The 26,504-nt window shown below is 46.2% G+C and overlaps 2 protein-coding genes across 4 annotated transcripts in view; both read left to right on the top strand.

Annotated features, from left to right (window-relative positions):
- Positions 1-9,939, top strand: part of Mthfd1 (methylenetetrahydrofolate dehydrogenase, cyclohydrolase and formyltetrahydrofolate synthetase 1) — a 66,582-nt gene extending 56,643 nt beyond the window's left edge. The window contains exons 24-28 of the mRNA XM_057783221.1: positions 616-793; positions 3,870-3,977; positions 4,453-4,605; positions 8,008-8,101; positions 9,721-9,939. Of these exons, the coding sequence (XP_057639204.1) occupies positions 616-793; positions 3,870-3,977; positions 4,453-4,605; positions 8,008-8,097 (529 nt within the window). The 3' untranslated portion in view covers positions 8,098-8,101; positions 9,721-9,939. The remainder of the gene's footprint in view (positions 1-615; positions 794-3,869; positions 3,978-4,452; positions 4,606-8,007; positions 8,102-9,720) is intronic.
- A 5,932-nt stretch (positions 9,940-15,871) lies between these two features.
- Positions 15,872-25,849, top strand: Akap5 (A-kinase anchoring protein 5). Of its 3 annotated transcripts, none has more exons than XM_057783224.1 (2): positions 15,872-16,022; positions 18,400-25,849. In XM_057783224.1, the coding sequence occupies exon 2, from the start codon at positions 18,606-18,608 to the stop codon at positions 20,664-20,666; it is 2,061 nt and encodes a 686-aa protein (XP_057639207.1). In that variant the 5' UTR covers positions 15,872-16,022; positions 18,400-18,605; the 3' UTR covers positions 20,667-25,849. The 3 variants fall into 3 exon arrangements, with proteins under 3 accessions (XP_057639207.1, XP_057639208.1, XP_057639210.1); XM_057783225.1 differs by having other exon boundaries at positions 15,872-16,173; XM_057783227.1 differs by lacking the exon at positions 15,872-16,022 and adding an exon at positions 18,186-18,304.
- The last annotated feature ends 655 nt before the right edge of the window (positions 25,850-26,504 follow it).

The following is a 26,504-nucleotide window of genomic DNA, read 5'->3' as shown; positions in this document are numbered from 1 at the left end:
ATCAGAACTGCTCCTGAGGGCCCTCTTCTTTGCTGAGCAATGGGGAGAACACACACACTTGACAAGGAATGTTCTTTTTGGTCGCTCCAAGGCCTTTTGTGCTAACAGAAGAGCATCGCCTGCAGCATGGCTTTATTTCACCGGGTCAGGTGGGATGTTATGTTGAGAGAGTTGAATGTATTGAGCTAGAAGTGTTCATGCAAGAGCTGTGTGGGTTGTTTGGCACTGTAGCGCCGTTTAGGGTTTCAAAATAATGCCCTCACCGCAGCGCAACGGGAAGAAGCAATTTGTAAAGCTGGTATTTACGTCCCAGTGGTGTCCTGGGAATGTTCCAGATACTTTACAAGTATTGCTGTCTAACTTTCATGATATCCTGGGGCAGCCCCGCTGTGGTTCTTTCCATGGTTTCCTCGGGGGAGCCAAATAAGTGTGGATGAAGTAGCTGGCTAAAAGTCACCCCAGCCCCCTGGCCTCAGAGCTGAGCTTGACACCAGTCTGGATTGAGTAGTTGTCCGTGTTCCGGGCAGCAATCTGTGTGGGGTTAATGGCATACGCACAATCTGCTCTCCCTTCCCTGCCACCTCCCGTTCTTTAACGCCAAGCCCTCTTGAACAGGACAGATACAGATGCTGAACTGGACCTCATCTGCCGCCTCTCCAGAGAACATGGGGCTTTCGATGCTGTCAAATGCACCCACTGGGCAGAAGGAGGTCGGGGGGCCTTAGCCCTGGCTCAGGCAGTCCAGCGAGCATCACAGGCCCCCAGCAACTTCCGGCTCCTCTATGACCTCAAGGTGGGTTACTGGCTCTACGTAAACAGAACGAAAACAGAATGGCCCGTGTGTAAAAATACCTCAGTGTGGAACTTGTGTGTAGTTAGCAGCGACTACCTCGTGGTCTGATCCCCTTGTGGGTGAGTCACCCCAACCACAAACTGGACTCTCCACTTGAGACATCTGTCTTACAAACACAGATGACTGCCCATTTGCAAACAGAAATACCTGGAGAGCTTATCTCACACCCTGGCTTCTGAAGCTTACAATGTATGTGCCCTTTTGTGGGTGGAGCCAAGTTGGTAGCTCACTGCATTGCAGGCTCTCACCACTGCCTCAGCCGTGTAGTAACAAAGGTGGCAGTATCTGGCTCTGGAAAGTTTTCTGACCACTTCTCAATACTAGAGCAAAGAAGAGTGCAGCCAAGCCCACTTCCTGGTACGGTGTTACCCCAAGTTCAGACAAACCTTCCGAGCCAAAACCAAAGCATTTCCACAGGTTTCTCACTTCCACGGGCTTCTTCACAGTTCAGTCACCAAGCCAGGTGGATTGCATCTGGCCTGGCAGAAGCAGTTTATTCCATGACACACTCCAGTCACTTGGAAGATCGCTGTTCCTAGGGTTGTATTTCAGGTTGTGACTGGATGCTAAATAGTCTCTCGGCAGTAATTAGAGACTTTGGAACATGGGGTGTACATTGTAGTTCATTCTGCTTGTTTTGGTTTTGTTTTGTTTCTGAGACAGGGTTTCTCTGCATAACAGTTCTAGCTGTCCTGGAACTCCCTTTGTAGACCAGGCTGGCTTTGAACTCAAGGGAAATCCGCCTGCCTCTGCCTCCCGAGTGCTGGGATTGAAGACTTGCACTGCCACCACCACCTGGCTTCTGCTTGTGTTCTCTAGGCTACTTTTTGCTTGGCTTTTCTTTCCCTTTTTTTCTTCTTTTTTAAGATTTATTTATTATGTATACAGTGTTCTGCATGCACGCCAGGAGAGGGAATCTCATTACAGGTGATTGTGAGCCACCATGTGATTGCTGGGAATTGAACTCAGGACCTATGGAAGAGCAGCCACTGGTCTTAACCGCTGAGCCATCTCTCCATCCTCACTTGATTTTTCAAAGACAGTCAGAGACTTTGGGAAATAGCCACCATAAAGAGTAGAGCCCAGATTAGATGGCTCAATCAATAAAGTGTCTGCCACATAAGCGTGAGGGCCCGAGTTCAGGTCCCCAGCATCACGTGCGAGCCAGGTGTGGTAGTGCATGCCGCAACCCCAGTACTGGAGACGTGGATCTCTATGGTTGGTTTTCAGCCATTGTAGTCAAATCGATGAGCTGCGGGGTCAGTGAGAGACCCTGACTCAATAAACAAGGTGAAGAGGGATAAAGGACAGATACCCAAGGGTATCTCTGGCCTCCACCTGCACCTGAGCATGCGTGGCATGTGCGCACGCACACACACACACATACACACACACACACATGGAAAAAGGAAACTATCGCTCTTGAGTTTTAGAATATTTCTGCCTCTTCTCTTTGCATGTGCAGATATAATCCATGGAGAGTTAATTAGCATTCTCCTGTTGGGCTTTGGGTTTGTTAAAACTCTGAACAATCACCCTTTTAGAAAAAGCCATAAACATAAATGCACACAAACGAGAAGCACTTGTGGGGCCCCTCTCCAGTCCGCTGTTCACAGTGCCCGAGTCAGGAGCCCTAGACCTGAAGGACCAGCGGGTGACCTGAAAGAGCGAGAGAACAAGGGCTTCAGAACCCTTCTCGCCGGAGCTCTTCTCTGTGCTGGCAGACAGGAGGCTGCTGCCCCTTTCTGTGTTATTCAGCATCTGCGTGTCTTAAATCACCCCTCAACCAAAGTGTTTTTGCTTCTGAAGTTCTAAATGTGCCTTGGCATTTAACAAGCTCCAATTATACGATGCATGTGAGCGTCATCTGCAGCTTGCTGCAGCCGCTACCGAGAGCGCACGTTTCAGGTCCGGTTTATAAAGTGCACTTGGAAGTGGTCACTATTTAGTAAAAGGTAAAGTCTGTGTTTTTATAGGTCGAACATTGCTCTATTTAAGATCTGTCTGATATATTCATTTAGCCGTAGTTGCTAAGGAAGAGAAAGCCCAATGAGCAACGTGTGTATATGTGTGTGTGCACGTCTACATATCTATATCCATGTAGAGACTTTGTATCTGTGAGGTATTTTCCACTTAACCAAATCTGGAACTTTTTATTGAAATGGTCCTGGGCTGGCAAGATAACTCAGTGTGTAAAGGCATTTGTGGCAAACTTGATGACCTGAGTTCAATCCTCAGAACCCGTATTGTTGAGGAACATAACTGATTTCCGTGACTTGTCCTTTGGTCTCCAAACAGGAACATTGGGAAATCCATGCCCATATGCTATACACATTCAGTAAGTAAATAAAGAGGCTTTTAAGTTATTAGAAAATGTTTCTAATCCAGAGATGGAGAGACAACTTAGGGGTAGGGTGTTTGCCTAAAACAGTTGCTCTCAACCCCTGTGGGTCTCGACCTAAGACCATCAGAAAACACAGATATTTGCATTACAATTCATAACGGTAGCAAAATTACAATTATGAAGTAGCAACAAAAGTAATTTTATGGTTGGGGGTCACTAGAACATGAAGAACGGTATTGAAGAGTCACAGTATTAGGAAGGTGGAGAAACACTGCTCTAGAAGATACAAGACCCTAGGTTTTAGCTTCACCACCTCCAATAATCAAATTTGTTAAATGTTTATGACCCCCCCCAAAAAAAAAAAACCCTCAAGTTAACCGGGCAGTAGTGGCACATGCCTTTAATCCCAGCACTTGGGAGGCAGAGGCAGGTGAATCTCTGTGAGTTCAAGGCCAGCCTGGTCTACAAAGCAAGTTCCAGGATAGCCAAGACTGTTAAACAGAGAAACTCTGTCTCAAAAAGCCGAAAGAGAAAAAAAAAAGTCAAATTATTTGCAAGCCTGTTGTATATAAAATGCAACTTGTATCCCTTTTGGGGACACTGGCCTGGAATGTCCTTGCTAAGAATCTTCGTGTGTGTCCAGTCACAGTCCCCTTCTCTCTTGTACATCAGCTTCCAATTAAGGATAAAATCAGGATCATCGCACAGAAGATCTACGGGGCAGATGACATTGAATTGCTCCCGGAAGCACAGAACAAAGCCGAAGTCTACACAAAGCAGGTGGGTGTTTGGAGTCTGAGCCCTGAGCTTTCCCAGCCTTGTGAGCTCCTACACGCCACTCCTCCAGATAGCAGCATCCTCTTCCAGAGTACTGGGCTTGGGATAAAAATCCCAGCCCTGAATTCTGTACTTACAGCTGTAGGCGAACATCTAGGGAAACCGGGAGGAAATACAGAATACAGAATGTTTTCCTGAAACCTGAGGCACCTCTGTAGCGCTTTCGTCTCTGCTCCAGATACTGTGTTTTATTGATTATAACGATGGGATCAAATAGTCATTTATAGAACATAGTTAGGTCCTTTCCTCCGTCCCTTACAGGGATTCTTCATTGTGTTGGTCTGTGATAACAATGAAGGATGAGGTGGAGGTGCCCATGCAGGGTGCTACCCATCGCAGTCTCGTAATGGTGCCCAGATGTTCTTAGCTGCATAGCCAGTGTTTCCTTTGTCACAGTCCTGTTCCCTTTTCCCCACAGGGCTTTGGGAATCTACCCATCTGCATGGCCAAAACACACTTGTCTTTGTCTCACAACCCAGAGCTAAAAGGTGTGCCTACTGGCTTCGTTCTGCCTATCCGTGACATCCGTGCCAGCGTTGGTGCTGGTTTTCTGTACCCATTAGTGGGAACGGTAAGTGGAACCCATTTATTGCCTCTCTTCTAAAATGGGCCACTCGGGCTGTCAGTGTCAGATTGCCACAGTCTAGCAGAAAGCTGTAATCAAGCCTATCCAGGTTAATCCTGGTCTTGATATGGACCGTACGGTACCCATTAAAGCCTAACACTGCACCTACCTCTATTGAATAAGGTTCCCAGCGCCAGTTTGCTCTTGATTGAACCCAGAGTGGGTCTAATTGGGCTCGGAATTTGCCAATATTCAGTCTGCTCTGGATACATGATGTCAGCATCTGATTCAGTCGTCGGCAGATTGACGATAGTAGTTGGGTATGGTGGCACATACCTGTACTAGCACTTGAGATGAGATCTGTTGCAAGTTCGAGGCCAGCCTGCTCTACATAGTGGGTTTTAGTCCAGGGCTATGTAGTGAGACCTTGTCTCAAACAAAACCAGCAACTCTCCATTTAAGAGCTGGTACCCACCGGAGGGTTTGTCTTACTCTAGCGGCTACTCTTTGAGAAGTCTATAATCCACGTGCCCTTTCTCTCATTTTAGCATCTTCATTTCCTTTTAATCTTCTTACTTAAGACTATATTAAACTATCTTTATTAAAATCTCTGATTACTAGGAGGAAAAAAATGCGTCTGTATTGAGTAGGTATAGATTTATAATACTGTATAACAACTGTGTATCTAGCTTTTAAATTGTATTAGGTGATAAAAGTTGTCTAGAAGTGATGTGTACAGGGGGGTGTGCATACGTTATGTGTCTTATTAGACCATCCTGAAAAGGAATGAGTACCCAGATTTACAGATCCATGGAATCACAGAAAGCAACCCCCATGGGGAGAAATTGTCCTCACAGTTCTGTTTACTGAGCATGTTATACAGATTAACCCAGTCCCCTCCACAGCCCCAGCAACAAGACTGTCCTATCCAGTGTCTCACTGACGGACTGAGAGTTCCTCTATGTATGTGTGGTTATTTTTCCTGTAGGTGTGTCTGTGCATCCTTTGTGTGCCGGGTGCCCAAGAAGGCCAGTATGCCAGATCCCTGGAACTGGACTGTGGGTTATGGGCCACAGTAGGGGCTGGGGATCGAACCCAGGTCCTCTGGAAGAGCAGTCAATGCTCTTACCCACTGAGCCACCTCTCCATCCAATTAAAGTTTATTCATGAAATTCTGGTAGTTCACTGTCCTTGAAATCCATTAAAAAGCAATGGACAAAGCTGGATAAAGCTGCATGTGGTGTTAAACTGTTATAGTCCAGCACTTGGGAGGTGGAAGCAGGAGAATCAAGGTTTCGCTGTGTGGCCCAGACTGGCCCCAAACTTGCTGTCCTCCTGCTTTAAGGCTAGTGTTGCAGGTACATCGTATCTGGCTGGCTTAATCTTTTCATTTGTTTTAAGCAAATTTGAAGTTTATTAAAGAAAATGTTTTATTATAGATTTAAATGTGGACATTAAGAGATAGGAAGGAGCCAGTGGTGGCGCATGTCTTTAATCATAGCACTTGGAAGGTTGAGGCAGGTGGATCTCTGAGTTTGAGGCCAGCTTGAACTACAGAGTGAGCTCTAGGACAGCCAGGGCCGTTACAGAGAAACCCTGGCAGAGAGAGAGAGAGAGAGAGAGAGAACAAGAACTAGGAAAGGGCAGTATTATGCATATCCCAGAATAAGCAAGTTAATTTTTGTTTTTGTTTTTCGAGACAGGGTTTTTCTGTAGCTTTGGTGCCTGTCCTGGAACTAGCTCTTGTAGACCAGGCTGGCCTTGAACTCCCAGAGATCCACCTGCCTCTGCCTCCCAAGTGCTGGGATTAAAGGCGTGCACCACCACCACCCGGCCACCTTAATTATTCTCAATAATTATATTCTACTACTTCCTGGTGTCTGGATATAACTCAGTGGCCAAGCACTTGCCTAGCATGTCCAAGGGCCTGGGTTCAATCCCAGCACAGCACAAAACAACTACTAAATCCAAACAACCTTATCAACACCTGATTGCTATTGGGATTTCAGCAGAGTTCAGAAGGTGTGTGCATCCGTGCCTCTGTGTGTGCGTGTGTGGCGCGCGCGTGTGGTGCTTCAGGGTGAGTGACTGTCCAGAGTTTTGTAGCTATGTTTTCATGTAAGTGCACATACCATCGCTTGTTTGTATTTGCTGATTATCAGTGGCATTGTTTACAGGGACAGAACTTCCTCTGAGAAAAAATAAAAGTACTGAAAATCCTACTCGCTGCTTTCTGAACCATCTCTGGAATGTTCCGCCAGCACACACATGCATATCTGGGCTGGTGTCATCCATCCTTTCTTTCCTTTCCCCTGCTTGTCCTCACACTCACCCCCCCCCCCACTTCTTATAGAATGCATTAATAGAAACCAGCTGTTGGATCCCTTGGAGACTATTGATTGGTGCTCAGATGTCAGCATTAGGTTTTCCTCCAATATTGATGTTTTGTGTTGCAGAAAATGACTCATCTAGTTTATGATATTTTTATAGTAAAGTTTTAGAACTTCAGTCTAAGCTGCCGTCTTTTCTGGGTCTGCTCTGGGACAACGTGTGTATATTTATGATACAGGCAGTCTGACAGGGAAAATACCGCATTTTCCATTACAAGCCATACAAATTTGCAGATAAGTGGCAAAGCCGAGTCTTCAGAAAAGAAGCAAGCACAAATATAGCACCAAAGACTCAAGTTTAGCTTCAGAAAGCCCGAGGGGATGGTAAGAATAGGGGCCATAAAGCCACCCAGGCTGAACACAGAAATGTCTTGGACCAAGCCAAAGGGTGTGGCTCGTAATGTCATGTCACTGGCCACAGAAATCCCGCGGGCTTCTGTGCGAGAGTTGCTGGAAGGAACTTTCAAACACAGCACCTCCTCTTGGGGGCTTTGTTGATCTGTCTTGAGAGATGGTTTTGCTAGGGAGTCCTGGTTTGTGTTGAACTCACTGTACCCCAGGCTGGTCTGAAATTTTCAAAAATCCTGCCTCGGCCATGTGCCACTCCGCTCCCCCAGCACCTGCCAGTCCAGGCTAGGGAGGGGACCGTGCTTCCCCTGCCACTCGGGCTACAACTGCCCTGCCTCAGAGCGGAGTGAGGCCCGACCTCTGGCTTGCAGGGATCATGAGGGTTTCTTGTTCATATCAGAATGTACTGGGTTTTTAACATGGAACAAGAGCATCCCCTTTGTTGATGACTTACAAGGTGTGTCTGGTTCTGTGGCTGCTACAAGGAAGGAAGGGTCACAGAAAGCATGTAAAGCGCAGAGGATGACTTGCAGCCGTCCAGTCTCGCTTCCACCCTGTGGGTCCCAGGAATCAAGCTCGGGTCATCAGCTTGGCGGCAAGAAGCACCTTTCCCCACTGCGCCATCTTGCTGGTCCCTTCAGTTCATTTGTACCGCTGTTTTACCTCGTAGATGAGCACAATGCCTGGACTCCCTACCCGGCCCTGTTTTTATGATATTGATTTGGACCCTGAAACCGAACAAGTGAATGGATTGTTTTAAACAGGTGAGCTGTTTCCGGGCAAGATTTTTCTTGTTTGCTTTTATTTCAAAAAACAAAATACATTTGTTTGTTGACTTCATGGGAGCAGGGAGGGAATGTGCTGCGCATGGTATATGTTGGGGTCAGAGGGGTCAGTATTCTTCCACCATATGGATGCTCGGTTTTCAAGTCGGTAGCAAGTGCCTTTACCAGTTGAATTGTCTTTCTTTCTCTGCAAAAGGTTTTTAGTTTTGGGTTTTTTTTTTTTTCACTTTGAGATTATTCATGAATTCTAAGGCTCAAACCGAGTTTACAAACACTCAAATTCTAGTTAGTGATTTCCAAATATTTCTTCCCAGATTTCACTAAGAGGCAATCAGAAAAGAGAATTAACAGTAATCAATGAGTGAAATATTAATGATATTAATGTCTTAGTCTGGAGAGTAGGTGGCATTGCAGGGAGAAGGGTACAGCCTGGTCACCACGGAGACCAGCGGGAGATGTTAACTCTCCTCTGAAAGAGCCCCAGGAGGCTTGGGGTTCAGAGTTGATGATCTAGAAGAGGCAGAAGCAGCCCCAAGTCCATCTGTGTACCTTGAAAAGACAGAAACCAGTGGTAGTGGTGCAACCTTTAATCCCAGCACTCAGAGGTAGAGGCAGGTGGATCTCCAAATTCAAGTTTAAGGCCAGCCTGGTCTACAGAGTGAGTTCAGGACAGCCAGGGCTACACAGAGAAACCCTGTCTCAACAAAACCAAAAAAGGAAGGAAGGAGAGAGAGAGAGAGAAAGGAAGAAAGAAAAAGACAGAGGGCAAGCAGCATTGGAGCACTGGGCTCGGGCTGTAGCTGATGGTGGAGCCAGTGCTAAGCCTGTGTGAGAGCCATGTTCGGTTTCAGGAAAGCACACGCATACACTCACAGAGACATTACTCAGGTAATCATCCAGAAAACAGAGAAGGAGGCAGAACCACTTCTGGAGTTCTTGGGCCCTGTTACACAGGGCCCCAGGTACTCACCTGAGTGACACATTCAGTTCAGAGCTCAAAAATGTCAAGCAGGAAAATGCTTGGCATCCCTCTCCAAGGAATTAAGAGCCGGGCGTGGAATGAGAGAAGAGAACGGAATGCCTGTCTTATCAGCAATAGGAGCTTTTAGTGGCAGAGGAATGTCCCGAGCATGTGAGGGGAAGATAGCTTTCATCTTACCTTTACCCCTGGCCAGGTCTGCCAAGGTATTTTCAGACGGGCAAAGGGTTGTCACCCCCACTTCTGCTAGAAAGCTATTTAACAATGTAATAAAATGAGGAACTAACCCAAGAAAGGGAAAGATGTGAGTTTAGGGAACTGACTTGGGACAGTGATGAAGGGGTTTCCGACAAGGGCACGTGGCCGCGAGTTTCAGATCTAGTACAGAACATGGGGGAAGCCTGGAAGAGCTGGGAGACCGGCTTGTCCTGGCTCCCTGCTCGGTCCTACCTGCTGTTCACACAACCGTCACGCCATGGGTTGTTTTTCAAGCCTATATGGACAGACCCTAGAAGGGAAGGTTTAAGTGTGAACACTCGGAGAGTGAGGTGCGGAAGGACAGAGGAAACCGCAGTGCTCAGAGAAATCACTCATTCCTTCTTCGTGTCTTTTCTTTCAGATCTTCTGTTCGCAAGAGGCCACTTTGTCTGGCCAGTGTCTGTGCAGGCCCACTGAGGAAGTGTGCAGAAGTCCTGGAAGTCAGCCCCGCCCCGAAGAGCTTCAGGAATAGTGGGAGTTTCCCTAAAGCCTTTTACAGCCTTAATTCACATCATCATGTATAAATTAACAAAAATCGTGTCTATTTACCTAGAGAAAATCCACAGAATAAATGGAATAATTTTGCTACCGTGGTGTTGAAAATTGTGACGTTGATAGGCCTCGGTAGAACAGTAAAACGGGCCAGGTGGTGGCGCACGCCTTTAAATCCCAGGACTTGGGAGGCAGAGGCAGGTGGATCTCTGTGAGTTTAAGGCCAGCCTGGTGAGTTTCAGGACAGTCAAGGCTACACAGAAAACCTGTCTCCAATATATATATATATATATTATAATGGCTGCCATCCATTGAATGAGCACATGGTGGGGTGGGGTAAGAAGCAGGCTGCAGGAAGCGCTTTGTGATCTGTTGTTTGAAGCGGGGTGGGTTTTGGCTTGTGTGTTTATCTCTGTGAGAACTTAACTCAGGGGAACTGAAAGGGTGGGGGTGGAAAGTAGGGTATGGAGAGAGACTTCCCTATTTTATACTTTCCTGGTCTGACCAAGTTTGTTCCCCAGGGAAGCTGCTGCTGCTTGTATGAATGTTTGTCTTGACATCTTTGGGATCCCATTTGAATCATTGCCTTAATGCGATTGGGTTTTGTTACTGGTGTGTGTGTGTGTGTGTGTGTGTGTGTGTGTGCAGATAGATAGATAGATAGATAGATAGATAGATAGATAGATAGATAGATAGATAGATAGAATTTTTTAAAGTTAGTATACAAAATTACAGGTCTCTGGATCTCTGTGGGATTTTTATATACACTTAATTTTGGTTGGTTCTCCCTCTCCCTGAATCCCCCCCCACTTCATCTTTTCCCTCTGATATTCCCCCTTCCACTTGTTCTGTTACCATCCCTACTCCTCTCCCGTAGACCCCTTTCTAGTTTCCTGACCTTTGCTCCTGTTTACTCCTACCTCGACATCCATATTTAACAGTCAAAGGCCAGAATCTGTATGTAACAGAATATAAGCGTTTGTCTCCTGAGCATGGGATACCTCGCTTGATATAGTGGTCTATTTTCATGATTTCATATTTCTTCGTGGCTGGATAACATCCTGTCTTATGTATGTACCACGTTTTAATTATCCGTTCTGGCGATAGACATCTCTGCTGATTCCATTTGAGTCCTCAAGGATGACAGCACCACTCTGGATGGGCCGTTAATGTTTGCTGGCCTGCAGGGACCCGGGGCCTATCCCTCCGTGCTGGCTGTCTTGTGGGTTTCTGTCTATTTGTGTCTAGCATGTCCTCGCTTCTCTTGTCTCTGTCTTCTATTTTCCCCCTCTTCCTGCATTGGCTCCTTCCAGATGCTGTGTCCCCCTGGTGCCAAAGCTAAACCTTGCTGATGTAGACAGAGCTCTGTTCTCCCAGGGGTTTTTGCTTTTGTTATACTTAATTCCATGGGTTCACATCAATGTTGCAGTACAGTTTCATGGTCAGAAGAAGCAATGACAGCACTTTGGGAGGCAAATGGCAAAGGCATCGTGATCACAAGTCTCAGCTCTGTCCCTTATTGTCTCACCCATTTCTCCATCCCTCACCCACCTCTCTGCCCCTCACCCATCTCTCTGTCCCCTCACCCTCCTGCCTCTGCCTCCCAGAGTGATGGGATTTAAAGTCATGTAATTTTAATTTTGGGGGGGGGATTGTATGTTTGTTTTTAAGATTTTGATGTACAAAATGCATGTGATGGTACTCAGATGGAGACCATGCATGATGGTCTCCAGAGGCAGGTGGGTCTCTGAGTTTGAGGACAGCCTGGTTGGTCTACAGAGTGAGTTCCAGAACAGCCAGGGCAACACAAAGAAACTCTGTCTTGAAAAAAACAAAAAAAAAAAAAAAACAATAAAATAAGAAAGAAAGGCCAAAAGATTAATTTTAAATTATGTGTTTGTGCCGGGCGATAGTGGCGCACGCCTTTAATCCCAGCACTCGGGAGGCAGAGGCAGGCAGATCTCTGTGAGTTCGAGACCAGCCTGGTCTACAAGAGCTAGTTCCAGGACAGGCTCCAAAGTCACAGAGAAACCCTGTCTCGAAAAACCAAAAAAAAATTATGTGTTTGTATCAGTGTGGGGGAACGTGCTGGTGCCCATGGAGGCCAGTGGCATTGGATCCTCTGGAACTGGATGGGTATTTGTGAGCTACTTGACATGGGTTCTACTAATACAGCAGCACACTGAATCATCTCTCCAGCCCTATGGTTTTTACTATTAGAAAGGGTGTAGCTCAATGGTGGATTGTTTGCCTGGCATGTGTAAGGCCCTGGGTTTGTTCAACAAAGCAACAAGTAAATAACATATCAGTAGAAAAAAAAAAAACAGGGAAATTCTCATGTGTCTTTGCAACTTGTATGCAAGCATCCACATAACTAGTCCCTGCCAGTGAAACTCCAACGGCAAGAGCTGACACCTGCTAGGAAATGGGGATGTGTATTGTGATCACTTGGGCTTCTGTCTCATTTTATGGAAGGGTATTTCAGGGCTCCAGGACTGGTGTCTGCTGTCACCTTATTCCAAAGACTGTTCTCTGCTGCCTCTCAGCAGCTTCTACCAAACTGCAAAGTAGAAGACTGGGTCCATTCTGCTCAACTCCAGAAGAAGAAGGTGTATGAAAATTTAAAGGAGAGATGAGGTCATGGTGGCTGATGGGCAAGGATTTTATGTTCCTGATTCTTGGATCTTTGCCCGAAGGTGCCACAAGTACAGAGGCTATTTCCATAATGAAGGAAGGCACATGATACCTGCAGCCAAGTGTATAAAATGCCTATAGAAGTATCAGTGTAAGGGGATGTGTCTGTCGCCAGGGCAAGTCCTATCCCTTCACCACGGGACTAACAGTCCACCAGATCCCCTGACCCCCAGTCTTCTCTTCTGGCGCTCCCCTCTCCATATTGGTAGGATCCCCGAGAAACAAACTGTGCCTCCTGATTGCACCTCAGGGACCGTGCACGGAAGATGTATATACACATAGTTTAGTTTAAGTGTGACAGTGGTATGCCTGTGCTGCCAAGTAAGGCACTTACTTGGCTTTGCGTTGGCTCCCTACAGCTCTCGTGGTGCCCACAAATAGATCAACGTCCATCCCCCACCGTCCCGGACCTGGAGCCACCGGCTCATTAGATGGTGTGCCGGAGGAAGGTACGTGGAAGGCTGGTTCTGAGAAAGATTCAAGAACTTAAGAATTGTTAACAAGGAGTTAAGACCATTTTGGTAGCTAAAAGCCTGGACCGTGTGGATGGGGACCAGAAAGGAAGAGATCATATATTCAATTCAGTGCTGTTTAGAGGCATATGCAGGCTACTTTATTGGCACGCTGTATCTGTGACATTAATAAGATTAGCTGTAAGGAGGATAGTTCCTCATCAGATTGGAGAGGTATTTATAGCTCATTTCCTAATTATATAATTCAAGTGGAGTAGTAGGCAATAATAATACAGTAATAGCTTAGCAGTCTTGTCACTTAAGTGTGTTTAGGAATGACAGGTTTCTTTTTCTTTCATGCATGAGGTACCGAGTGCATTGTTCAAACATCTGGCATCGACTTCTCATCATATCCTAAAGAAAAGCCACAAATGCGGAATTTTATTTATAGTAATATTCTCTCTTCTGGGTATGTGTGTGTATGCATGCGCGCGCATGAGAGAGAGAGGTGTCAGATAAGCTATTGGTCATATAAATCATATTTTCCCTTAGAAGATAAATCAGCCCTTAAATGTGTTCAGCTCCTTTTTAGGAGCAAAGCAAGTAGGAGAGCTACAAGTTTCTAAGATTCTCTTTATTGCTGGTGTTTCAACCTGCATCTCTTTTCTCCCAATGCTTTTTTTTTTTTTTTTAAGTGGGGCTTGCTATGTAGCATAGCCTAGCTAGGGACTTGGCATCCTCCTGCTTCAGCCACCCAAGTCCCCGGATTGCACTGCCACCCGACTCGAGCTGCTTTCTAATAACAGCTGTGCTACCCTGTCCTTATTGGAATCAGCCTTCTTTTGCTTCTTTTCCTAAATGGCTGCCAACTCCCAGGTCTGCTAGATTGGTGCTGACGTCACAGCACCGCTACTGCTTGAGTGGCATGGATTTCTTCCAGCTTGTTTCAAGTTCAAGATGATGTAGAAGCAGGGTTAACATAACCTATGTGGGGATAAAAAGACCATTTTCACTCGCCTGTGTTTGCTAAATCAAGTTCATTTCGGTTTTTGAGACAGGGTCTCGTGTAGCCCAGTCTGACCTTAGAGTCCCTATGTAGCCAAGGATGGCTTTGAAAGTCTCATCCTACCGTCCCTACTTCTTGAGTGCTGAGACCACAGGCATATTTTACCATGTCCGAACCCCAGGCTTTGTGCACGCCAGGCAAATGCTATACAAACTGAGTGAACATCCATCTTCAGCCCCCTCTATGGCGCGCGTGCATGAGTGTGTGTGTGTGGCGCGTGCACGCATGCCTGTAGAGATCAGAAGAGGATGTAGGATCCCCTGGACCTGGAGTTAAAGGCAGCCATGAGTGACCTGAAATGTGCTGGGGATTGAACTCTGGTCCTCTGCCAATCAGGAAGAACGCTTAACCTCTGAACATTTCTGCAGCTCCCTCCTTCGAACTCCGTAATTACAGCTTGCCTGTATCTGGTTTTCCTGTGTTACATACAGTTCTTATCACTAACTTTTAACCTACAAGCTTAACTTAGAATTTTATCAGTTTTGTGTCCCAAGAATTTATTCCTTATCAAGTCTTGGTGGAGTAAGTCTAGGCTAGAAATCTTAGGAAGGGAAAATATATTCCTAGAAAAACCATCCCCAAGTGGACGTCTGAGATTAGCCCTCCCAGATATCTTGGTCCCCTCAAGAAAAGGGGAAGGGGTCTTGTTCTTACACGTTCCTAGGGCTTCTGAGCTCTGTGCCAGGAAAAACCCTGGAGGAGGCTGGAATGTCATTTACAGGACCTTAGCTGAAGCTCTTGAAAACACCCAAAGCCACTGGCCCTGAGCTGTGGAAACCACACCTTGTGTGCACAGAAATGTACTTGGGCTGTTTTTCACCTGACGCGACACCTTCCTGCTCCGGAGTGTGGACTCTGCCAGCACCCTCTGCTCCAAATGGGGCTGGAATGGCAAGTGCTCTTATTTCCATTCCCGCTTGAGAGGAACAAGGTGAGCAACTCCCAAGGAATGCTAAAGGAAGCTATGCTTCTATGTGAGACATTAGACAGGCTGTGTTCTATACGCCCCTCACCTGTGCCCTATGAATGTGGATGACCTCATCCCTCCAGCAGACCTCAGCTTGGCCTCTGCAGCTCTGGGGTCCTGTTTGACAAAGCTGGTTTTCTTTCAGTTTCTTACCATATACATAATTTTCTCTCTACCCAGGTGTGGCTCCCGAGGCAGAGGTGGGTAGATCTCTGTGAACTGGGTGCCATCCTGGTCTACATAGTGCCAGGTTGGCCAGAGCTAGACACTGAGACCTGTCTCAAAATATTTTTTTCCAGATGACCCCTTATGATTCTGTACGGTTATGACTCTTGCTTTTTAATTTTATTTTTAGTTATGGAGGGAGAGCAGGCATGTGCATGCGAGTGTATTTTGCCCACAGAAGCAAGATATCCCTGTAGAGTTGGTTACAGGTGGTTGGGAGCCGCCTGATGTGGGTGATGGGGATCGAACTCCGATCCCCTGGAAAAGGAAATACGTGCTGTTCACCGCTGAGCCATCTTTTCCACCCCATCAATCTTTCTTTGAAGATAAACTGTCTACCTTGTCTTTAATGTTCGAGAGGAATTTATGGTGGTTTTTTGCAACTGTGAGTCTCAGGAAAGGAGGGGTCCTCTCCCCTCTTCTCCTTGCGGTCCTCCTCTCCCTTGCTGATCCCTCTACCCAGACCCTGATGTCATTATGCAGCGGGGTTGCGTACGGGGCGGGAGCACGAAGGTCTCTTCCAGACGGCCGGGCAGTCTGCTGGCAGGTGGCTGGCTGGGTTTGCCCCGCCCCCAGCCCTCGCCCCGCCCCGCTGCTCCGCTCGCATTGGCGCGGCCAGCTGTCTCTCTCCTCACTGGGGAGGGGGCGTGCGGCTGCGGTCCCTCTGCAGAGGGCTGCGCGCTCCGCGGCTTCCGGAGCTCCCTGTTGTTTGGGCCCGTGCGCCCCGACCTCGGGAGCAGAGCTGGCCCGAGACCGCGACGCTCTGGGTAAGTGGAGGCAGGACCAGAGGCTCTGGGTCAGGATCGGATGCACTGAGTCCCTAGTGGGCAGGTGACGGCCGCGGCAGACCCAGGGTCAGGGTCACCAGACAGAGAGGGGCGCGGACTGCAAGGTCGCCTGGTCTTCAGGCGTTTCCAGGTGGGTGACTCTGGGCAGTTCTGCCGCCCGCTCGCTTCGCACGCGGTGCTGCTGGAGTCTTGGCAGCGGCTACCTAGCCGTTTTCCTTCTTCAAGGCTTTTTGGGGAACTGTGATTCTCGGCTCCGGTCTATGATAATTCTGCAGATAGCTTAAAGCTGGGCTATCTTTTCCAGTGTTTTCCTTTCTGAGCACTTTCTCCTGAGCCCTGTCTCTTGCGTAGGGGTGTCAAGCCTGGAGGATAGAGTCCTTCCTCCAGGAGGAAGCTTAGCGGTTCGTGTCTGGTGCTGGGAAAGGTTCCTTGCTCTGCTTGGATAGTGATTGCTCTTTGCTGCCCAAGGAGGGGTTAGGGTGGTGGTTGTTTTCTGTGGCCTTAGACGTGAGATTCTGCCAGCGAAGGCGAGCAGCAGGACGTTAAGGTTTCCAAGGCGATCGTGCTCCACTCGAAGGTAAAGGCGAATCATTTGCAGTCTTAACAGTCTGCAAAGTTTTAACTCCTGCTGGCTGCATCCTTTCCCTGCCTCGGATACACTTGTTGGGGTGCTCATTTCTACAGTGATGCACATTCAGAGAAGTCTCTAATGCAAACCCCTTGGCCATTCAGGTTAGTTTCAGATACTTTCCGGATATGATGGCATTTGAATATTTCTTCTATCCATACGTCCTCTGCTTAGAAGGAATGCTTGCTCAGGCTTGGAGCCATTAAGACCGGGCTGTAGTGCTTATAAAGGGTGCGTGAGGAGAGACTGTACGTGGTTTTTGGTTCCATCATTATTCTAGACTGTTATATTTCTGTGTAGGAAGATGAAACGTGCAATACCTACCCTAAAAAAAATCTCCTTAGATCTTAAAATGATTTTTCAGGGTTCCAGTTCTACAGAGAATTAGGAGCTGGTACCCAAATGAGAGAGCAGTGAAAAATTTACATGCAAGCAGAATAATTTGCCTAACTTAGGAGATCTGTCAACTAAAATCCATAGAATTGTTGGGTGATCACCCTATGTCCCCATTCTTTAAGTCATTCTATTCTGTAGATTGGTATTTTTGGGTGGCACTGGGGACCAAATCCCATACCTCGTGTCACGCTAAACCAGTGCTATCACTGAGCTCTGTGCCCAGATCCAAAGCATAGTTTTCCCCTTTTTCTCTCTTGAGATAGGGTCTTGTGTAGCCAGCACCGGCCTCGACTGCACTGTATAGCTGTGGATGACCTTGCCTGATTCTCCCGCCTCCACCTCCCACACGCCAGAATGGCAGTCGTGCACCACCGCGACCAGCCTCGGATGCGTGTTTTAAAGCGCTCCACTGTGTCACGGAACTAAAGCACGGGCTTCAGAAGCAGGCAGTCTCGGGCTAAATCTGAGCACTGTGGCTGACTAGCTTTGTAATCTCAGGCAGGCTGCTTAACTGCAGATGGAGAGATCTCACCACCTCCTCACTCCGGGATACCGTGGTGCAGGTTAGAGACGCGTGTGAAAGTGCTCCACGCCACCTTGTACACAAGAGTTGCACAACCAGTGTTGGCTATGACCTCACTAACTTACCTCCAGCTCTGCGCAGTTACAGCAGGAAAGTATGAGTGGCAGACGCTTGGGGCAGGGGGAATGTCGGAGTTACACAACGACTTGAGGACAGAACGACAGCAATGCTGGGTTTTTCTGAGTGTGTATGGAAAGTAGCACCTCCTTGATGGGATGTACATTTTTAGAACAGAAACCGTATGCTACAATAGAAAGAACACCAGAGAGTCAAGATTTCTGCTGCTAACTCTGGCTAGGACCTCATCTAGCCTAAGGCTTTCTGCGAGCCCACCACCCACTTGGAAGCTCAGTTCTGTCATTGGGCTCGACATGATTAATCTCGAGTCATCTCTAAGCCCCTAGCAGTACCAACCGTTCTTCGCTGGATGTGACGAGAAAGAAGTCCAGCAGCCTATCACCCGGCCCCCTGTTGTTTTTTGTGTTTGCTAAACTTTCTGTGTGGGGCCGTGAGAAGTCAACTAAGGGCAAGGGCATACGTGCAGAGTGACCTCCAATGAAGTTTTAACAGAAATGTTAAAGCAAAATGGGTTCACACTGGAATCTTTTTCGATAGGGCAAAAGCAAGCCTCACTTTGCAGCCATGGTTGTTCCGGTATGTTCTGTGGAGCGTAAGCCCCACGTGATACAGTTTGTATGAAAAATACTAGGCTTGTGCTGAAATAAAACCCCACTCTTTTCTCTTCTCAGGTTGGTCTTTGAATAGAGGAGAAGTTTACCCAGGAAAGAGCTTTCATTCAAAGGGGAAGCAACAGACAAACAAGGTGTTTGTGTCCTGAAGAAGCCGCCAGAACAGCTGTGGAGTGAAAGGGTGGACACCCAGGAGAAGCCGGGCTTGGTGTGATATTTTTGTCACAAAGGACTTCAAGAAGAAGAGAGAAGACGCTCCTCAGAGAATGAAAGAGTCTAGCGTGAAAATGGAGAGTGGAGCTTCTGAGATTCAGGTAGAAACGAAGGATGAAAAGGACCCAGGGGCTGTGTGTCCTCAAAAAGAGAGGCAGGAGAGGAACAGAGCCACGCTCTGCTTCAAGAGAAGGAAGAAAGCAAGCAAGATGAAGTCTAAGGTTGCTTCCAAAACTGCCGAGGGGACCAAGACACGTCCCCCAGAAGCGGGGGCCTCTGATCAGCCACAGCCAGCCGGGGCCTGGGCCTCCATCAAACGCCTTGTGACACCTAGGAAAAGGTCAGAGTCTTCTAAGACGCAGAAGCCATCTGCAGCTGAAGTGCAGCCCGAGGACGCAGCTCTTCCTAAGAAAAAGGCAAAATCCAGACTTAAGATTCCTTGCTTAAGATTCTCAAGAGGGGCAAAGAGAAGTCGTCATTCTAAACTCACAGAAGACTCAGACTACAACATGGGAGTCCAGCAGAGAGGGGCTGATGATTTGGAGATAAAACCCCAGACCCAGCCGGCTGACCGGACAAGCCAGGCTAAGTCCACACAGGGCCCACAGGAAGGTGTGTTGGTGGAAGAGGGTAAAGATGTCCAAGAACCGCAGGTCAGCCGCAACGTCACATCTGGAGAGAATGTGATTTCCGTAGAACTGGGATTAAAAGATGAGTCTTCTGCTATTCAGATGGGAACTCCCGTGCTGGAAAAGGAAGCTGAAGTGATTAAGGACAAGCCAAGTGTACAGGCACAGCAAGCAAGTCCACTTGAGAGTTCAGAAGCAGACAGCCCCCGTCCAGTGACTTCTCGTGTTCCTGCCTCACCAGCCACCGCGTATGAACGCGGTGTCGACAAACCCAGTGACAGCATCCGAGACCGTGCACCCAGTGCAAAAGATGACAGAAGTAGAGAAGGTGCTGCTGAAGAAAAGAAAGCAAGTGACATTGTGCAGGGCCAGGTGGATGAAACCCCACTGAGTCAGGCAGAGGAAGCTGCTGTCAGCCAGGTAGACAAAAGTGCTTTGGGCCAGGCAAAGGAAGCTGTAGTGGCCCAGGAAAAGGAAGCTCTCGTGGCCCAGGCAGAGGAAACTGTAGTGGCCCAGGTGGCGGAAGCTGTTGTGACCAAGGCAGAGGAAACTGTCGTGGCCCAGGTGAAGGAAGCTGTCATGGCCCAGGGAGAGGAAGCTCTCGTGGCCCAGGCAGAGGAAGCTCTCGTGGCCCAGACAGAGGAAACTGTCGTGGCCCAGACAGAGGAAACTGTCGTGGCCCAGGCAGAGGAAGCTCTCATGGCCCAGGCAGAGGAAGCTGTCGTGGCCCAGGCGAAGGAAGCTGTCGTGGTCCAGGCAGAGGAAGCTGTCGTGGCCCAGGCGAAGGAAGCTGTCGTGGCCCAGGCGAAGGAAGCTGTCGTGGCCCAGGCAGAGGAAGCTGTCGTGGCCCAGGCAGAGGAAACTGTAGTGGCCCTGGTGGAGGAAACTGTAGTGGTTCAGGCGGAGGAAGCTGTCGTGGCCCAGGCGAAGGAAGCTCTCATGGCCCAGGGAGAGGAAGCTCTCGTGGCCCAGGCAGAGGAAGCTCTTGTGGCCCAGACAGAGGAAACTGTCGTGGCCCAGGCAGAGGAAGCTCTCGTAGCCAAGGCAGAGGAAGCTTTCGTGGCCCAGACAGAGGAAACTGTAGTGGCCAAGGCAGAGGAAGCTTTCGTGGCCCAGGCAGAGGAAGCTGTTGTGGCCCAGGCACCAGATCTTAAAGAAAATGGAATTGATACAGAGAAACCCAGATCAGAGGAATGCAAAAGAATGGAGCCAATTGCTATTATCATTACAGACACTGAAATCAGTGAATTTGATGTTAAGAAATCTAAAAATGTCCCTAAGCAATTCCTAATTTCAATGGAAAATGAGCAAGTAGGGGTTTTTGCTAATGATAGTGATTTCGAAGGGAGAACTTCAGAACAATATGAAACACTCTTAATAGAAACGGCCTCTTCCCTCGTCAAGAACGCTATCCAGTTGTCTGTAGAACAGCTGGTTAATGAAATGGTTTCCGAGGATAATAAAATAAATACTCTGTTACAGTGACTTCATTCCCAGATCGTGGGAAAGGAAAAAAAAAACACACTTTAAAGATGAATTATTTTATACATTTGTGACACTTCTTTCTCAGTAATAAATTCCATCTGTGGAATTTAAAGGTACAGTTCCAACCCAGAAGGGCTGAAGAATAAATGAAGTTTATGAAACTCACCCAAACTCAGTTGCTTCTGGCCTGGAGGGAGTCAGTCAGCACAAATCAGGACGCAGTGACATACAGGAAGGTGCAGAAGTGACCAGCGATGAGTTCTGTGCTTTGAGGAAGACTACTTACTGAACACTGGTATGCTTATGCTCCCTGCTGTTCCCCAGCGTCACGAAGTCTGGCTTTTTTCTGACGGGTCAACCCCGTGTAAAGGCGAACGCTGCCTTTGCTTTGCTTTTACAGTATATTTTCTCGTGGTGAGTCAGGCAAGAGGGTTTCTAGTCCCGCACAAGCTCCTTCCAAAAGCCATTCCCAGGTTCCTTCAGCCAGGCGAGTAGTTAACAAGTGTGTAAGCGTGGCAACCGGGAGTGTGTTTTCTTCTCGCCCCGTCTTCTGCCCAGCAGACTTGTATATACCCATCTCCGTGTGGACTATCTGCTGAGATGTTAGGAACAAATACATACAGGGAATCGTATGTTTCATCCGGAAGGCAAACTCCCCAGTTGACGGAGGATTCCCTCTAGTGGAACGACTTCTGGAGGCCCAGGAAAACCGTAATATCCTTGTGAAAATATTTCTTCTTGGCCAAACGTGAACTATGTGTACAAGTGAATAAAAAGTCAAAAGTCATGCTAAAGCATAGGTTTTCAGCACCAGTGTTTTTCCGATGTGTCTAGCCATGATAGTGTAACATGCTTCCCAGCCCCGTGGGTTAGGGTTCATACTGTACAGCACCCTGCCCCACTATCTGACCCAGTGATGATGTTAAAGGCAGTGCAGATGGAGGGGGCTGATGGAGAGCATCTTCGGGAGGCAGGAGCACCAGTGGTTTTCATCTGCTCTGCACTTAACAGTGATGATGGCCTGCATATGTATACATTGCTTTCTCCTGTACTTTCAGTTTGTAAATACATATTGTGATCTCTTACAGAAGTAACCAACGTGGCTTTGGAATTTAACCAAATGGTGGATGTTTAGCAAGATTCTTGGTTGGAATGTGAAACTCTTTTCTTCAGGCTTGCCTGTCTTTATGTTTTCAACAGGCAATGGGGGCATCATTCAATTTAGAAAGATAAAACACACGACTGCCCCCCCAATACATTTCTTTTAATTGTGTACCTTTTAGACATGAAACCAAATCACTGCTAAATCATCTTTGAGAGAATAACCCACTGTGTATGGTGCTAATAGACTTGTATAGCTACCAGCAAATATGTTTAAAATGAACAGTTTTAAATGCCTGATTAAGTTGGTGCACTCTGCAGTATTTTAAATAATCCTGTATCTATTTACTATTAGAATGGCTCCAAGCCAATATACTTGCATTAAAGTTTCTAATAATCTCTTATGAATGAGAAAAAGCTATAAAATATGCAGTACTTAGCAATTATTAAGGGTATTTTAGATTTGGGGATTTTGAAAAACAGAAAGTAACTACGTAATTTTGAGGGTAAAAAAGTAGCTTCAAGTTTTAGTGTGTATGTGTGTGTGTTCCTTATGCTGCTGTTTGATAAATACACCTTTGGTTAGGAGCTATTATGATTGATTGATTGTTTTTTTGGTTTTTTTTTTGGTTTTTTTTTTTGGTTTTTCGAGACAGGGTTTCTCTGTGGTTTTAGAGCCTGTCCTGGAACTAGCTCTTGTAGACCAGGCTGGTCTCGAACTCACAGAGATCCTCCTGCCTCTGTCTCCCGAGTGCTGGGATTAAAGGCGTGCGCCACCACCGCCCGGCTACTATAAAATATTTTATTGGGGCTGGAGAGATGGCTCAGTGGTTAAGAGCACCGGCTGCTCTTCCAGAGGTCCTGAGTTCAATTCCCAGCAACCATATGGTGGCTCACAACCATCTGTAATGAGATCTGGTGCCCTCTTCGGGCATGTGGGCATACATGCAGGCAAAATAATGTATACATAATGAATAAATAAATAAATCTTTAAAAAAATTAAAAAATAAAATATTTTATTATGATAGGATGCATTTCAAGCAGTTTGGCCTTCTGTGAAAAATATGTAGAAAGATTCTGACTCAATTTACACCCTTTTGGCCTTAAACCAACTAGTTTAAAGGAATCAATTTAGGCATCATTAATCACTCAGTAATTTTAATTGAAATCTGCCTTTAATGAACATTTATCAGCTAGACTCTTAATTTCTTTTTGAAGGCGAAGGAGCTTATCAGATACTTAACAATTTTTCAATATATTATCTTCACCCCCTTAAGAGTCAAGCATTATTCACTCCACTTACAAGGCAGAGACTATGAGCACTTGCCAAGATGTGTGTGTGTGTGTGTGTGTCACTATTCCTTTAACATTTTTTTTTCAAAGCACTTTTTAGGATATTAAAAATAGTACCTGGTAACATTTAAGTAAAGGTAGCAGAAAACAAAAGAACTTTCCAACAGAAATCATGTTCCTTGCCACCTCCTCCACCTCCAAGAATAAAGAGCATGTGGCACGAACGGAGCTCTTCAGAGAAGCTGTCTGCATAATTCTTCTCACGGCAATGGGCTTGACAGCGCGGAGATGGCGATGATCTTAATTGGTCTACTATTTGGTGGCGTCTGAGACGAGGTGAGGCTCTTGGCCTGTGAGAAGGCCCTGGACCAGCCTTGCCTGTACGCATGGCCCAGAGTTTGTTCCATCGGCAAATATCTAACTTCAGTTTGCCTTAATTTTTATAGTTGAGCATTTTTTAGGGGTTGTGTCAGACTTTTTAAAATAATTGTTAGACTTTCGAGCCCTGTTGTTTGAAAAGATCCTTCTGTCGGCTTTACTGAGAAGTGTGTTCTACTTCCTAGTTTAATACTAACTGCACCAGGGTTTGACTTTTCTGCCTGCCATTTTTGCATTTTTTTATATCTTCATTTAAACTGTAGAGCTTCTTTAGGTTCAAATTCCTGTCTTACTGTGTAACAAAGTTTCTTACATGGAATTGAAATTTTCAATTCATACTGCATTTTATCACATTTTTAACAAGAATTTTTTGTAATGATCCTTGACAAAAGTTTATTAGGATAAATCTACATAAAGTATGGGTATCCCGATTAGGTTAGATCCAACGTGTATTAGGCTTAACGCCTATCAATGTCTTGGTAGTAGGACCTCCCATAGCTCATCCTGGGCAGGGTACGTGTGTGTGTGTGTGTGTGTGTGTGTGTGTGTGTGTGTGTGTGTGTTGGAAGGAAAGAAGTGGCAACAGAAGCCAGGATGGGGAAAAGCAGCCACAGACAAAGCAAAAAGATAAATGCCAATCAGGGAAGTAGAAAGAGTGTTTCTGTCTGAAATGGGGGACTGGGACCCGAATATAGTGGCATTCTGAACACAAACACTGTATCCATTCTGATTTGTGACCAGGTGCAGGAAGGCCTGTATAATGCCACACATGTCGGGTCTATGCCGTAGAAATGTTAAGTGGATGAGCCATTAAAAAGTAAGAGTAACCATTTTGTATCCTCATTAAAATTAGTATTTCTGTGAATCAGAGGCGCATATTCAAGAGATAATATTCTGTAGAGAAAAAGTTTTCAAGTTGAATTAATTCATGTACTAACGAATACAGAATAAATGTTATATTAACTTATTTATTTTATCTGTGTCTTTAAAAAGGGATATGGTAAATTATAATTCATTTCCTAAAACTGTAAAGATCACACTAATGAGAAAACTTAGTTCTATAAAAAGTTCCACTCTGCTAGGGATTACAGAGACATTTCAACCCAGACCTAAAGGAGTTCACCTCCAGCAAAGAAACGCAAACAGAATTCTGAACAGACACAACTGTAAGAACAGACAGTTCTGAATGTGATGCCATCTGAACCCAGTGGCAAAGCGACATGCTCAGTCCCGAAGATCTCAAAACCAAATCAAACAAACAAAAGGGAAAGTTTTACTGTTTCTTACCTATTGCATCAGTTGCTTTTCTGGGTTTTTTTGGTGGGGGTTGTTTGTTGTTTTTTGAGACAGGGCTTCTCTGACTGTTCTGGAACTCACTCTGTAAACCAGGCTGGCTTCAAACTGAAGATCCAACTGCCTCTGCCTCTCAAGTGCTGGGATTAGAGGTTTGCGCCACCACCACCCAGCCTGTCTTTTCTGTATTGTTAGTCTGTGAATTGTTAGTAATCCTCATGATTTTATAATGAGCCACAGTGTGGAAGGGCTACCGTTAGCCACAAATCAACTTCAGCTGCTTGTTTCACAAGTTTGATTTCCTAAAGCCCTCATTTCATTCTGCCCCCAGTACTACTTCCATTGTACTGTTAAACAGGTAAGCCTTGAGCGTCCTCCTGCCTCAGCCTCCCAAGTGCTGGGATTATAGGTGTGCGCCATCACACCATTTAGTGGCGCTGACCTCCAACCTCAGTCCCACATTTTACATCTGAGATTTATATACCTACCGCACATGTGTTGTTGCTGTGACAACATACCTGGCGAAAGCAACCCAAGGGGCAGAGTTATCTTGGTTCGTGGTTTGAGGGTACAAGCCATGGACTTCTTCAGGCAGCAGGTCACACTGCATCCACCTCAGGAAACAGAGAGGATGAACGGTAGCTCTCAGCTTCTTCTGTCTGTTCAGCACAGGGCCCTAGCTCATGGAAGGGGGCCACCCATGGTTAAAGTGGGTCTTCCCACTCAAGTAACCTGATCCACATAATCTCTCACAGACCTGCCTAGAAGCTGTCTCCTAGGTGTGGTCAATCAAAATTAGCGAGCTGGGTGTGGTGGCACATGTCTTTAATCCCAGGCAGAGGCAGGAGGATCTCTGTGAGTTTGAGGCAAGCCTGGTCTACATAACAGTCCCAAGACAGCCTTTAAAATAAACAAATAAAAAAAAGGAGTAACTACCGCAAATACTGAGTATTTTTAGTTTACTGTCATTTTCTGTGATAGTAAAAATTGCTATTTATGCAGAAATTCAAAATAACAGTTAGACACACACAGAAGCTTCAGCCATAAGAACAAAACAGACAAAACAGTCATTTTTCAGAAAATGGATGCAACTGGATATTAAGCTAAGAAAAATAAAATGGATGCTGAAAGAAAATGAATGCTTTTGTTTCTCGGTTTCCTGCCTCATTCATATGACATAAAAGGAAAGAGGTAGGTGATGTGGGTGTGGTGGCACATGCCCTTAATGTCAGCACATTGGAGGTGGAGCTGGACGGATCCCTGTGTGTTTGAAGCCAGCCTGGTCTACATAGTGAGTTGCAGAATAGCCTGAGCTATATAACTGAGAGACCCTGCCTCAAAAATAGATAGATAGATAGATGATAGATAGAAAGATAGATAGATAGATAGATAGATAGATAGATAGATAGATAGATAATAGATAGATGATAGATGATAGAAGATAGATAGATGATAGATAGATGATAGATATGATAGAAGATAGATAGATGATAGATAGATGATAGATATGATAGAAGATAGATAGATAGATAGATAGATAGATAGATAGATAGATAGATGAATAAATACAAAACAAAAACAAAAAAAAAAGCTAAAAAGGAAACCATGGGTGGGGGAGGAGATGGGATGGGATGACTGGAGTCAGAGCACATGACATACCTGCAGCTGACTTTATGAAACCCACACTATGTGCAATGAATATATGCCAATAAAAGAAAGAAAGGACCAAACGAGGTAGGATTTTCCCGAATGTCTCCACTTAGCTCTCGAGCA

The sequence above is a fragment of the Chionomys nivalis genome, chromosome 10, assembly GCF_950005125.1.
Source record: "Chionomys nivalis chromosome 10, mChiNiv1.1, whole genome shotgun sequence".
In the NCBI taxonomy this organism is placed as follows: Eukaryota; Metazoa; Chordata; class Mammalia; order Rodentia; family Cricetidae; genus Chionomys; species Chionomys nivalis.
Note: the sequence above shows the minus strand (reverse complement) of the source record. Positions and strands in the feature narration are given on the sequence as shown.

What these genes read in the sequence shown, in the direction of transcription:
- Akap5 (XM_057783224.1), top strand. Translation starts at nt 18,606, where the DNA reads ATGAAAGAGTCTAGCGTGAAAATGGAGAGTGGAGCTTCTGAGATTCAG.